The sequence below is a fragment of the Lepisosteus platostomus genome, chromosome 2 (genome assembly GCF_059453375.1).
Source record: "Lepisosteus platostomus isolate fLepPlt1 chromosome 2, fLepPlt1.hap1, whole genome shotgun sequence".
NCBI lineage: Eukaryota > Metazoa > Chordata > Actinopteri > Semionotiformes > Lepisosteidae > Lepisosteus > Lepisosteus platostomus.
The window spans coordinates 10,011,745-10,026,391 of record NC_142612.1 but is presented as its reverse complement, the minus strand read 5'-3'; the positions used below and the strand labels follow the sequence as shown (position 1 = coordinate 10,026,391).

Genomic DNA, 14,647 nt, shown 5'->3' with positions numbered 1-14,647 from the left:
TTGGCTATGTAGCACAGCTGGACCAACAGATATGGAACACAAAAATAAGACTCCATTAAGTGTAGACCTACAGCTAATGTGTGCAAGATCAATAAAAAAGCCTTTAAATCTGCCCAGGTGATTTAATATTTTACTGTGGCTCCAGTCTGACGCAAAGTGCTCCAGAATGTTATAATATTTTACTACAGACAATACATCACATTAATTGCATCTTTTCTCAATTTTTATCTTGGACATACTGTTAAGTGCTGCAAATTAGTACACCTGGATAAAAGAAAAGGCTGATTCTAATGTTTAAGGTTTTCTCTTTAGGTCATAACATTTTGAATTGTAGAATTGTCAAAATGTCTCTGTAGCTGTGAAGGACATTTAATTAATCAAAAGTTGTATGCCACATGTGATATGCAGAAGAATCAAGTAGACTCCTCAATCCTCTTCTCAGTTTATTTTAAAGGGTTTGTATGGTATTTCAATATTTCTTTATTTTTACTTCAGTTTATGACACAACATTAAACAGGACTTCTTAATACTTTTTAGACATTTATATAATCTATTCAGATCAATTGCACAAATTTACTATATGACTTTTGTTAAGAGCTTTTGTTTTATGTTAAGAGCTTATAGCCAGTTACTTGAGCCCAGAACTTACACCAAGACATTTACAGTATATGGCATATTTTGTAATGGGAAATTACAACAGTTTCATGACTCAACAGATCTTAATCACAAAAAAATAATTTCTTAATAATGATATACTGTAGTTTGTTGTTTAAATCTTAAGTACTCCAAAATATTTTACCAGGTCTTTAAATGTGAAAATACATTTCACAGACTATGATTTAAACTAAGATGCTATAACTGAAGGTATTAATACTTCAAGGCAAATGTGAGAGACACACTACTGAATATTTCAGCAAATAATATTCAGTTGTATTGTATTGCAGCAGAGCAGCTGAGTTGTTTGTTAGTTTAAGCCACTAGATTTTGGCTAAAGGACACTCTAAAGAGAAAATGCATACAGGTGTTCAAATGTGGTTGAAAGAGAGAAATCTGATGTAACCGATTTTCTCTAAAACTTTTAAAAAGTAAGTAAAGATTGTTTATCACAGGTTTTGTGATAAGATCAGAGCTTTTTGTTAGTGATCATTTTCATTCAGTGTTTAAATACTCTTAATACAATATGCAAATATGAGAGGGCAGAAGTGAGAGTTTAGAATTTGACTCTAATAAAAATAAAAGTAAACAGCAGGAAAAAAAACTCTAATTAATATTTGCAACCCCACCAGAGGACTGCAGTTTGGGAACCTCTAAAACTTCTCCTAACCTTTATTTCAGTGACTTTTGTTCAATTTTTAGTCTAAAAATAAAGTAGTTTTGGAAACTAAATATGAAGCATTAAAAAAACAATCCTGGTGTAATCAACAATATAGGATTTTGAAACAATCATTTGAGTTCATTTCATGCTTTCTTATGCATTAGTGAAGACTCTTAATCTATCCTATTCATTGTCTAGGCATATAATCAGGCATATAATCATGGAAAGTTTTACTAGTTCACCAAAAGCATGGTAATTTTGTTGATACTACTTTCAATATTCAAAGAGATCAAAGCATGAATACTTACCTCTGTCCACATTATTCATATAAAGTAACAAACTACAAAAAAATGAAATAATAAAATTAGGAAAAGGAAACTTTCATCTTCTGTTTTTAAAGCACACTCTTTAATCTTGTGGCCTATGTCTCTATTCCTAACATTTCATTGTGGACTACTGAATTGGCTATTAACAGTGCCCCATATAAGGTGGTAGTGCTCTACTTTATCCTTTCATCTACCTGTTTCTTCATTCTTCTCAGGCACCAGCACATTTATTTTTACCAGTAATGTCAAGGTGCATTAAAAAATAATCAATCCATCACACAAATGAATGACAATTTAAGTGTTTTGAAATTAAATCAAAGTTAGTATGTGTTTTTTAAACAAGTAGTGCTGTAAGTCATCTCTTCTTGGAGGAACAGACTGAAATCACAAGAAGAGGGTCAATAAGGACCTTTTGGCATAGGTGTCATAGTAACAGTTACCACTGTCTGCAGAAAGGATTGTAGTATGTAGTAAGTGATCCAGTTCTCTGAAAATAATCTATGATCTGAATGCATTTCATTTGACTTCTCATTTTGAGTTTGGAACTGGTGGAACTCTGAGTTGATACCATAGTCTCCCACAAACCCCTCTTCCACACACCACATATTGCTGTCCAGGTTCCATGTATTATTATTATTATTATTATTCCTCCCACTTTTAAAGTTCTGTCCTCATCACTGTCCTGAGGCATTAGGAGCCACACAGACTGCATGCCCTCCCAACTGGTCCCACTAACACCTCTTCTAGCAATGACCTTAGTTTTTCCCAGGAGGTCTCCAATCCAGGTACTGGCCAGGTTTGCTCCTGCTTGGTTTCATTGTGTTTGTGGGTTGACTCATGGCTAAAAGTAAAATATTTATCACAACAAGGTCTAATTGCTACATTTGAAACTTTAGTACTTATGTGATACATTTTAATTTAATTTATTTTGTTACACATTTCCCTTTTCACAATTTTAAAATATAGCATCTGCACACATGGTTGTGTAGGATTATTGTAGACAATTTATTAAAATGCACTCTATATTTAGTATTTATCATACTTTGTACTAATATATCCAACAAAATGTATTTCTTTCCATTGAAAAAACTTTCCGTCTATTTCCATTTATTTTTATCAGCTCTGTATTTTCATTAAGTACAGAATAAGCCGATTCAAAATCTTTCATTGAGAGCCACAGAAAAACATTTAATACAACAAGAAAAAGCAACGATAAAGCTAATGGAGGGGAACAGCAGGCTTTTAGAATTGGTCCTATACACAAAGAGAAAAAAAAAGACTTGCAGCTTTGACATTCCATTTATTAATGACAAAAATACTTTTGACAGAAACATATTTGTCTGATGGTCTGAAATCAATCAATTTGGATGACAAAATTTATTGTTCCGTAAAAGACAAGCACATTGTTTGTCAGTGTGCATTTGATTTTTCTGTCCATTATTTTCATGCCAGTGGTCCACAAGAACATTTTTGTTCTCTGGTGAAACAAAAATGCAAAAGTTTAAAAAATGCTGTTGTGTTAATATTGATAACATTTTTGTATATATTAGTGTGTCCTTTTTTTTCTTTTTGTAAATGGTTGCAATTTGATTTTAGCTGTTGTGAGATGCATACACTGAAAGTTCGTAAAGCCAGAAACGGTTGGAACAAAAGGAATGCTGAAGCTACAAGATTAAACAAAGTAGTACTTCCCTATCAGTGGAAGAAATAAACAAAAATTATAAACATTAATATTTAAAGGCTTTCAGCATTTAACCTTCAACTTGCCTCTTTCTGATAAAACGTTAGATGTGTTTGATACTTGCCTTAAAAGAGAAATGAGCATTATCTCCACACTGGAGGGCAAATTGATCATCCTATGTCTGAAGACATATTTAACAAAGATAATATTTTCTAATCCCTGGGATTCATGTATCTCGAGGCAGGAACTGAACTACAGATTTTGTCTTATAATTTTTAGTAGGGGTGTTCCACGCTGTCTTTGCTGAATAAGAAGACAAGAACTGATGCTTTAATAAACATGACATCTTTCCAATTGCACTCTGTAGCTGACCAAGGTACACAGGGGATTGTGTTTTATTGCTGCCATAATTAAGCAGCATGACAAGAATGCTTTAACTATGCGCTGTAATCATGCAGTTTAAAGTGGTTGCTGTTTGTTTTGTATTGCATTTTGTTCAAAACAGTGACACGACACAAAACGCCTTTTTTAAATTTGATTGAGTTTGAAGCCATTTTCAGTTCCTTGTCAAGTTTCATTAGATCAGAGAGAACATGAAGAGATAACTCAGAAAATGGAAAGATGGTAAACATTAGCATTTACTGGGATTAGAAGGTCCACAATACCTGGGATAAAAGTGGTATAAAACTGCAAAGACTGCTCAAGTGGCAGTGAAGAACAGTGATGAAATGACTTAATTCAATTTCAGCTCAAAGAGTAAACATTATGTGAAACAGCTGAATAATTAACGGAATGTTTTGTAGTGCTTTTAGCATTACGTGGTTGATTTGCGATAGCTCTGCACAGCTGAAAGAGGGTTGGGACTAGAACCTGAAAAGTGCTTGGAGATAATTTTCCCTTGAAAGGTGTATATTTTTTGCTATATCTATTTTTAGACACCCACCCAATTTAGAACCACCATTTTCTTTGCATCTTGGCTCACCATAATGTCTTTTCTACTACAGACGAAAAGGACGAGCCCTCAAACCCCCCCAATTCATCTTTTGGCAGATCTCCAGATCACTTAGCTAGTACCAAACAAAGCTCGAGGGGCCAAATGGACATCATTTGTTTGTAACTTTTTTACATTTCTACATCATTATGCTTGGGTATATTGCAAAACGTGCTGAATACAAAACAAGAAAATTACATTTTAAACACATACATATGTATATACTATATATACACTGCTTTACAAAAGTATCAGTGAAAGCCTCTAACGGCAGGTCTGTGCACAGTCAACTGCAATTACATTGATTCTGCTAGATATTCTCAGATCTCTGTGAAGATGTGGTTCACTCTGACAACAGCTCTACATGAGGTATGTCTACAGGCGAGCTCCATCTCTGCATCTACTGAGAAAACATGCTTTTGTGTATATTCCCTTCTACTAAATTAAAAATAACGGTTCATAACACTTTTTGAATAAAGTGTGAAAATTCCAGTGATGACTGTACAAACGCCCACATACACTTAAACACGAGGACCATATTCAAAGGACATCATTGACGTTATTTTTCGACTTAAACACATACATTTTTTGAATAATAAAAGCTCTTTTAAATTAACTCTTAAACTAATTATCTGAAAGATCAACATGAGAAATGCTATTTTTTGCAGTTTAAAACTTAAAAGCATTAGGTGGGTATTTTTATCTGAGGAAATATGTTTTATTCAGACTGTCAGTTTGGATCCAATTAAATGTTATCCTCATTGGTTCCAAAATGTAATTTTCTAAAACAAAAAATCAAAGTTCATCAGCTATAATTTGATAATAAAATAGAATGAATTTGAATGTCAGAAGTTAAGAGAACAAAGAGCACTACAGAACGCTTTAGGTATTTCGAAGACAATGTTGCATCTTGACCACTGGAGGGCGCTGCATCTCTTCTGTTAGTTGATCCCTGTTCTCTGCTCTGCATCTGCATTAACACACTACTGTACCTCCACGCCTCCCCCCGCCTCCGCCCGTTCACTCACTCAGTCCCCCCGACTCCCCCCGGTGCGAGTGAGTATAGAAGAGGGTCTCAGTTCAGAGAGGACGGGAAGAGCTGTAAGGCTTTCAGTTTCATCGTCCCCAACAGATCGACATCTCGGCATCTGAGACACATCAGCTCAGTAACAGTCCGCTCTGGTTCTATTAAAGCGTTCAGTAGTCAAAGGATGCTGAATTTTAGATTCCGTTATTCTTAAGAAAAAAAAAGTAGACCCCAAACTAACGATAAGGAAGTTTAACTTTTTAAAACTCGATAGATAAGCAGATAAAGGGAAAAAAAAGCCAAAACGATGGCAAGAAAGTTCCGTTTAAAATAAATGCATGAGGAACTTTCATCTGCAGCCCCATTTCATTTGTATAGGAAGTAAAGTGAAAAATACATATATCTATATTCTTTCATCTTAGTTCACGTTAAAGTTTAGAGCAAATTAAGATTTATAGGATGGATTTACAGAAGATGAATGAGGCAGCAGCTTTGCTGGAATGCATGAAGGTACAAAGCATCCCATCTGCTAACTACACCACGAATTTTACATTGGACATGAATAATACCTGTGGAAACAGCACAGTAATTCCAAAACAGACACCTCAACGGCCGAAAGGTAAGAAGTGCACTATTATTGTATTATCCTTAAAGCCTTATTACTGTACTCCTATTGTCCATTGTTTATTGTTTTTACTGTAGAATGACTGAGTATACATTCAGTTCATTACATCTTACAAAAAAAGATACCAGTACCCAAGAACACGAGTGCGTTTGTACTGTTATTGAACAATGCAGAGTTCTATAATTTAGGGGTCAAAGCATTTTAATGAATCACAGCGAAATCATGTAGCAATAAAATAAATCCTTTTCATTTTTTATTTTATCAAAAACTTCGACTATAATTGAATTTAGCTAGGCAGAAATAATGTTTTACTAATTTGTATGTATTATATTAATAACTCTTTTGTTATACATGCATAATCTATTTAATTAACTAATGCTAGATGCACAAATCCAGCAAATACTCCTACTTGCATCTTTCATGTAAACAAACAACAGCAATGACATAAATGTAGTTATCTTGAATTTTATTAATGCTGTTCTGGGGAAAAAAATCCTTTCACTCTAATAACTAGTTACATTTAGTTAAAATGACACCAACATGATGTTTGTTTTATGCTTCTGAATTCATGAAAATAAATGTGTGGTAGGACTGGGGAAAGTCTAATTGCTCAGAATGTCCAAGGCAAAGTCACATTGAATTTGGTAAGCTGCATCCTGTACATTTATACTTGCTGACACACTCACATGCCTTAACTGTGATATATGGAGTTCAATTTTAAAAGATGCACCAAGAACAGAAGCATAGAATGGAAGACGATTTGATAATTGCATAACCCTGCTTCTAACAGATAATGAGACACTTTTTGTCCTTGTTTCTTTCTAGTTTCCTTCTCTTGACTTCCCTTTTCTAACTGATACTCAGTCTTTGCATTGAATTACATCTTGAATTAAAGGTATAAAAATAAAAGATTGAATTACATATTTATCATTGTCATTATCTTTATGGGAATAGCATATAGTGCAACAGACTAAAAATGCAATGCGATCCTGTAGCATTATTCAGAGAACTTAAACATAAAGGTACTGTAGCTCACTTAGAGCACCTAATTTAATGGAATGAAATTTCCATAAAATCCCTGCAGTCCTGTACCAAATCACACTTTAATGGTGCAGAATAATGACTGCTCACTTATTAGAAAGATAAATGCTAAATTAAGTTTTAAATTTAGCTTGTCTCTAAATATTAGAGGTGGCTGGCTTATATTTAATCCTACAGCTCATAGTAAATTCAGAATTTGCTCTCAGTTTGAGAGCAAGTTCGGCTTTTCTACAGGGTAAACAGTGAGTATATAGTAAATAGGAGAGTATACAGACTTGGTCATTTTACAGTGTTTGAATTGTTTGTCATGCTTATACCATGCATTTGCTTTACTGTTTGATTGCACTTCATGCTTTACCATTCCTTTGCCATGGTTTCACTTTGTTTTGCTACACCTTATTATGCATTTTCCATGGTAGTTCACTGTAAATAATTGTAATAGGCAGGCACACAAAAAGGCACTGTTCTGTCACAAGAAAGCAAAATGATTAAATTCAGCTAATTTGAATCATAGGTCTAAACATACTCTATAGCTCACCTTGTTAATGTATAATCTACAAACATGGACCATGAAAATGTCAGTGGAGACCATTTTTACACTACTTGGCTGAACATTATTTATTATATCTATTATTTTTGCAGTAGTGTATTAGTTTATATCATGTAATCTCCCATCATTTAGGGATTCCATGGTAAGATGATGGAATTTCCATAATTATATAATTATATTGTTCCTTCACAAACCTTTTCTTGGCACTGTAGTAGGGGATTCTCATTTTTTCATCCAATGGCTGTTTTTCATCCAAGATGGAGGAATGTTGTAGATCATCAATCTCCATTCCTTTTCTCTTTAATATGTTAGCGTGAAAACATTTTTCCCCAAATGCTTAACCTGAGATTTACATTAAAGGTAATATACTGTACATCTAATTGATGAATCAAACCTAAGATCATTTCCACTCCATTAGCCCTAGGAACAGCATCATCAATGGAACAATCTTGGAATTACCAGCAACAATTAATATCCCAATATAATCACAGTGTGAATGTGTTAGTACAGCATATAATTATATTCAATTTTCAGACATACAGCACACAGAACATGAACTGGTAAATTTATTTTTGGTAAATGTAAGATATTGCAGAACATTAATCAAACAATTCTTCTAACCCCTTTTCACACTACTTTTGGCTAATTAAAAAAAAACCCACAAGATATGGGGATTTGGCAAGATGGTCGTGTGGTGGTTGAAAGTTCTGTCACAGAGCTCTTCAATCATGGGTTCGGTTCCAGAGAGTGGTGCATTTTGTGTAGAGTTTTCATATTCTCTCCATAATGACATGTTTTGTGGGGGTGCGTAAGTTTCCTCCTTTCTTCTATCAAAGATGTGATAACTCAGTTAATTGGTGTTTCTAGACTGTATTTGTCAATTGTAGATTGTATTTCTAGATAGTCTGCTTGTTCTTGCACTTTGCAATGGATTGGTAATTGATGTGGTCCCACCTAGCAATGTCCTACTTGCCATGAATCTTATCTGGAATACGTGTCTGTCTGATAATGCATGGTGTGGATAAGTCTTCTGGTAGTTTTCTTCCATAGGAAGAAACTAGCTTTACTTAGAATTTTTATACTAGCATTAATAAAAAATCTTGTTTTGAAAATGTGTTAGACTGAGTTATTTTTGTAAAGAGGACATAAAAGAGGGGTTGTCATTAATGTCATTCATTACTCACTTGTTATCTTGCAGTCATTTAGGATAATGATTTAAAATAAATGATAAATGAACTAAAATATTTCCTTAAAAGTATTCAAATCTAAAAAAAATCTAAACTCTCCATTTAATCATTCTTCTTCACAAGAGAAAGAGAAAAACGGTATATTGAAAATACATATAAAGATACATAAAATCTGAATTATTTATATATATGTTATATGTAAATGTCATATATCAGGAAAAAAAACTTTTCTGGTGAGAATAGCTCATATCTAAGCCATTTGAATGTTTTAAGAAATCTTCACAAAGATTTGTAGAAAAACTGGGCATGATCAATGAAAAGCTGCCTCTTATTTTTGGGAATGTCCACTGCTGACAGAAAATTGTTTTATTAATATTGTGTTTTTCTAGTATGTCTAAGCATGCTTATTAAAATAAATGAATATTTTAAGAAATTATTCTATCAACTGTGTTTATATTGTGTTGGAATTGGGACTCTCATTCTTTTAAAAGTCATGATTAAGTCAGGAATCTCTGTGTAAATATTTATGTGCTGAAAATAAGCATTCTTTCCACTGCCTACTTGTCTGGGCAGAGTAATTCTTGAAGTGTAGACTTTTGTAAAGACGTCTTTTGTAAAGACGATTATTATTAGAAAGCTTACTGAAGGTAAAAAATATGAAATGGGAGGTATGGACAGGAGTATCCACCTGGACTGGGTCTTGAGTACATTTTGATGAAAAAGTGCCTATGATGAAATGTTTTAAAGTAGCACTTATGGAAATATCCAAGTTGGTAGCTGCGTAAGCATGTATAGGATGCAAAGAAATGGGTAAAAGTTCGTTCCATGCTGAAACAAAAGGAAAAGAAACACAAAATGTCGGCTGTGGAGCCTTCGTTAGGTGTGAGATGTGAGCTGTGTTCACTGAAGCTGAAACCTCTGAAATCTATATCTAAAATCATTCAAAATGTTGTGTTTTGAGAATAGAGCCTTAAGGATTGGTGATATGTAACCCAATGAAAGTCTACAAAAGTTCACAATTCTTTATTTTATGTAAACATGTTTTAGATAATTTCTGAATTACAACATCTAAAAGTTAGATGCCAATCTAACTGTCTTGGCATCTGAAATGCCAAGACAGTTTATGATACATTTCAAGATGTAAAATATCAGTATCATTTAAAAATACTAAATCTCTTCCAACTGTTAAACAACAGTGCTTTTTGCGTAGATATGAAGTCATTATTTGCTTTTTATTTGCCTTTCACCTGTTATGTACTTTGAATGATTATCAAAGCAAAGTGTCACCTAATGTGCACTATCGTATATATACTGTATGTTCCAAAAATGAGTAAATGCCAATATCACCTATTCCAACACTGACATGGAAAGTGAATAATGTACCCCAAATATATGATCGTGGTTAGCATTCATTTTGAGAAAATGTTCCCTTTCTTAACATTTTTGTAGTTTGGTCATATTACTCCATCTATAAGCCTTCAATCTGAACAATACATTGCCCAAAGTGTGACTAATGGGAGACCTTTCTATACAAAGTGTTGAAACAATTACTTAGCTATTTTTGTGTTTTTCTATTTCTTCACTTTTTTCATTCTTTTTTATACAGAGTAAATATCATAAAGTGTTTTTCCCTGCAATGTTGACACTTCCAGCTTATTCAGTCAGTTTTAAATTGTGGAAAAGTCATAGACATCCAACAGCTGCTTTGGTCTTACAAATGATATGAAATGATCAGAATATTCATGATTTTAATGAATCTTCGGTAATAGTTTGTGTAGGTGATTTCCATTTTTAGTTTAATGTTGATTACTCCCAAGAGGTTCTTATTCCATTGACTAAAAATATTCTAGAATGTTACTTGATTGCTACCACCCATGCAATGTACCCATTGACTTTACAACCTAATTAATGCTTAAAGATTTTTTGTGATGTACCGTACCAAAAAATAAACAATGAACAGTATCAAGATGAAGTATGCAGTTAATAGCTTTGCTGCACAAGGGGACTCTTCAGTTGAGGTACAATAAGATGCACAGAAATATCAGGAGTTTCTAATGATGTGTTTAAAAGAGAGGGATTCTGATGTGTATAATGGTGTATTCAAATATGGTTTAGACTGTGTAAAGTGGTTAAACCATTGTTTAATATAAAGGTATTTGTAATGAATAGAGTTAATTAAGTTGAAGTTTAAAACAAAACAGAAAATACTATTTTGAAACGTAAAATAGTATTTTATTCTCTGTATTTGATTTTAGTTGCAAAAAGTAAGCATCCCTTTTTTAAAAATTCAATAAAAACCGCAATAGTTTTATCATGACTATTTTGCGGATCACAAGGAAGTACACATAAGAAAGTTTACAAATGAGTGGTGGCCATTCGACCTATCTATCTTATTTGAATGTTAGTATCTTGTTAGTCTGAAGCTTTCATACAAGTGCTTCTTGAGAGATCCCAGGAAAACTGGATTCCATTATTCCATAACTGCTGGGTAATTTATTTTAGACAACTATTTTTTTAAGCTTGGGCAGCACTGGGGCCCTTGGTTCAATTCCTGGGCTGCAAAGTGGGGTTTGTATGTTTTTTCCGAGTACACAAGGAATTAGTGCTACCATTTCCTCCCAGTCCAAAGACATACTGGTAGGTTTGTTGGTCTCAGAGATAACCGGCCCTGTGTTAAAGCAGCAACTATTCACTGGTGTCTGACTTGTCATTAAAGTGTACAGCATATAACATTGTTTTGCCACCACAAATATACTGTTGTATGTTACTACCCCTAGAAACTGTATGCACAAATCCCTAGAGGTGTAGTGTATGGAAGTCATAAATGGGATTTCACATTATTTTTGTTGTTTATAATTATTGGTTTGAATTAATAATTATTTCCGTGGTAGAAGTAATTTCACCTTCGTGACTGGAATAGAAAGGTGAGTATAGACAGCTGGTGTGAAAAACAATATTTTAAACAAGCTTCTCGTGTTCTCTTTGAAATATTTTCCCTTGAGTGTTACCTGTAAATGTGAAAACCTAAACCTCAGATAAAGTTAAGGTTAAAGTTTTGCTCAAGGTGGGAATGCTGAAAGGATGCAGTAATTTCATAATGATTACTGACTGCGTTCATATGTGGACTTGTGTTTTGTGAAAGTTTCAAAATGTACTTCATTTAACATAGTCCAGGCATGTAAAAATATTTTACAATGAAAAGACATTTCTTCACTGCTGTGAAATTCTTCTGGTGTATTGTGCTGTACTGTAGAGACTTGACAAGACAGAAAACCTGCTGATTTGGATGCTTCAGGACATCATTCTGCAGTCAGTAAAAAGCACACTTAAATGTGTCACCATGGCTTATGAAGAGATACTGTATGAACAGAGACACACTGAGCTGAGATCTATGATTGACAGGAGCAGTAAAAGCAGTCTCAATATACAGTGAATTTACCCTGCCACTTAGGACCAAACTTGCTTGACAATAGAAATCCTACCTTGCTTCACATCATTCTCGGAATAGATCATTTTGTCCATCATTTTCTTCAGCTACAGTTGTTAGTTCTACTCTTACACCTGGTGTTTTCATTGTTGTTGTTACTGTTTATTTTAGTCTCCAGGTTTTCTGTCAGTGAATACTTGCACCACAGAACTGAAGTCCCATCTGAACCTAAATGCGAAAAAGAAAAGGCTACTCAATCTGTGTCTGGGAGCTGATTCCATACTTATACTGCTGGGATGTGGTTAATATTAATGAGGAGACAATTTCTTTTTCACAGAGAGAGACTTACCGTTTTCTCATTAAGGTAAAGGTCCTATTCAGACACCAAGATGAGCCATCACAACTGGAGATTACCTAACTGAATCCATGGTTAGCAATTTGAGACTGGCCTGGGCTCCCTGTTACATCGCTGTAGCCTCCAGGATTTTCCAGATATTGTAGACAGCTGTTTAGAGGTTTACAGAACTGGGCTGTGTCCGGTTGTACCCTGCCTGTCCCCTGGATTTCATTTAAAACCTGATGGTGAGAGAATTAATATGAGTCATAGTAAAATTTTAGAAGGTATTATGTTATTTTTATTTCTATTAATGTAGGATGGATCGTGAAAGACAAAGAAAGCAATGATTGATTATATGACCCTTCGTTATAAATCATATACAGTATGGCTCTAAAAACAAAAAAACGTTTCATTTGTAATTGGAAGAACCAGCTTTTTTTACAAAAAAACACAAATTTACTAGTGGCCAAAAAAGACAAAATGTTTAAAGACTGGGAAAAACCTATGCAGAAAACAAATGATCTAAGAAGTGAATGGCTGGTGACTGCCAAGTGTAAAAAAGACAACAAAGCATTTGTGTTTTTCTAAATCAGGGAGGTCTGGCAGCATTCGGCCTCACTTTGTAGTAGAGGCACTCATGTGGTTCTAATCCTTTAGTGGTTGCAGTCAGCTCAGCATTGCAACACTTTGCAGTTCACAAGCACATTGACAATTATAAGAGACCAATTAGATGTAGGACAGGATGATTGACTTGTGCACAATCAGGCTGTAATAGTGATGTGGCCAGATTCGTTAATCCCACAAAATATTAGCTTGTTTAACCTTGCTTTTGAACTATAAAAAAATGATGATAATCAGAAGCTGAAATTACACTGCCTCACGAAATTGAGTTGTATGCTTAGTTGCTGAAGAGCAGTAGAGTGAGGAATGGAAAGGATAGCATCATTGCTGAAACTCAAATGACACAAAATGAGTATGATAATGATTTTAGCTTGGAAAACATTTGAGGGAAAAAAATCAAAAAACTTGAATGCCATTTATTAGTCTGTGTTAATTGCTATTTTGGCCTACTTCAGAGGCTTGCTCAATGAATAAAAGAAAGTGAATCATTCTTCTGTGAAATTGTGACGGGTGGAGAGGAAGGATCCTTATATGACTTGGGGCTGTGCTAATGTTTACAGTGAGAAAAACAAAACAAGCGAAACCAGAAATGAATATGTGTTGCGGTATATATGCAGAATGAGTTCATTTTCAATTTTTTTTTTGCGGGTCTAGTAATTGTTTTTTCCAACAGTACTAGCATTAGTTTTTTATAGAGGTAATTAATATTATCTAGGTAAGCCACCCCTTACACCCGAAGAAGGCTCCACAGCTGAAACGTGTTTTCTTTCTTCTCTTTTCAGCATGGAATAAGCCTACTACTTGTTCCTTTGCAGCCTACGCATGCTGACCCAGCTACCCACCTTAATGAATATTATCTATATTAATAAATATCCATTGATAATAATCTATTTATAACATTAATATAGAGATGGAGGTAATTACTTAAAATAATTAAAATTCATGTTATTTAACTGTAATATTAATTAAAATTTAACAAAATAAAAATGAAATCTTCACTATAAACACTCATTAGTAGTCAAGATTATCTCACTTTACATTTTCCACACCTGTGTGACAAAGATATAATGTGTGTTTATTTGATTTTCAGTTGAAGTTTTAAATATTTATTAAATTTTTATTTAAATTTTATTTAATTTTATTTATTAAATATTTAAATGGCAGATCAAGTAAGAAAATATGTATTCTGGTGTGTGTTTGATTGGAACTTTGATGAAAGTATGTGCTGTTGTGTAAAAAAAAACTGCTTTCTATTTAAACTTTAGCAAAATTAACTTGAATCATACATCTGCTGTTTATTATTTTTGTGTGATTGGATAAAACATTTTACTCGGCATAGGCAGAAGACCTGTCGAGTGTTTCTCATAAGTGCTAATCAAGGACAGTAACAGGAATCAGTGATGAGAACCCTTGTTCTTCAGAAAGACTAGACCCATAATTATGGAAGCATTTATTTTATTTCTTGCACCTTTTTTCTTGTTCCACTCCTTTTTGCTATTTGGTTGATCTACTCAAGCAG

At 33.8% G+C, this 14,647-nt stretch overlaps 1 protein-coding gene and 1 long non-coding RNA gene across 2 annotated transcripts in view; one reads left to right on the top strand and one right to left on the bottom strand.

Moving 5' to 3' along the window:
- Positions 1-2,921: 2,921 nt before the first annotated feature.
- On the bottom strand, positions 2,922-12,742 carry LOC148675885 (uncharacterized). The gene is made up of 3 exons (XR_015924954.1): positions 12,520-12,742; positions 12,226-12,398; positions 2,922-3,118 (listed from the first exon to the last, which is right to left on the bottom strand). It is a non-coding gene; the product is annotated as an uncharacterized LOC148675885 (long non-coding RNA).
- The window catches only part of cckbrb (cholecystokinin B receptor b), a 37,095-nt gene continuing 27,807 nt past the window's right edge, over positions 5,360-14,647 (top strand). The window contains exon 1 of the mRNA XM_088597264.1: positions 5,360-5,959. Within this exon, the coding sequence (XP_088453390.1) occupies positions 5,800-5,959 (160 nt within the window). The 5' untranslated portion in view covers positions 5,360-5,799. The remainder of the gene's footprint in view (positions 5,960-14,647) is intronic.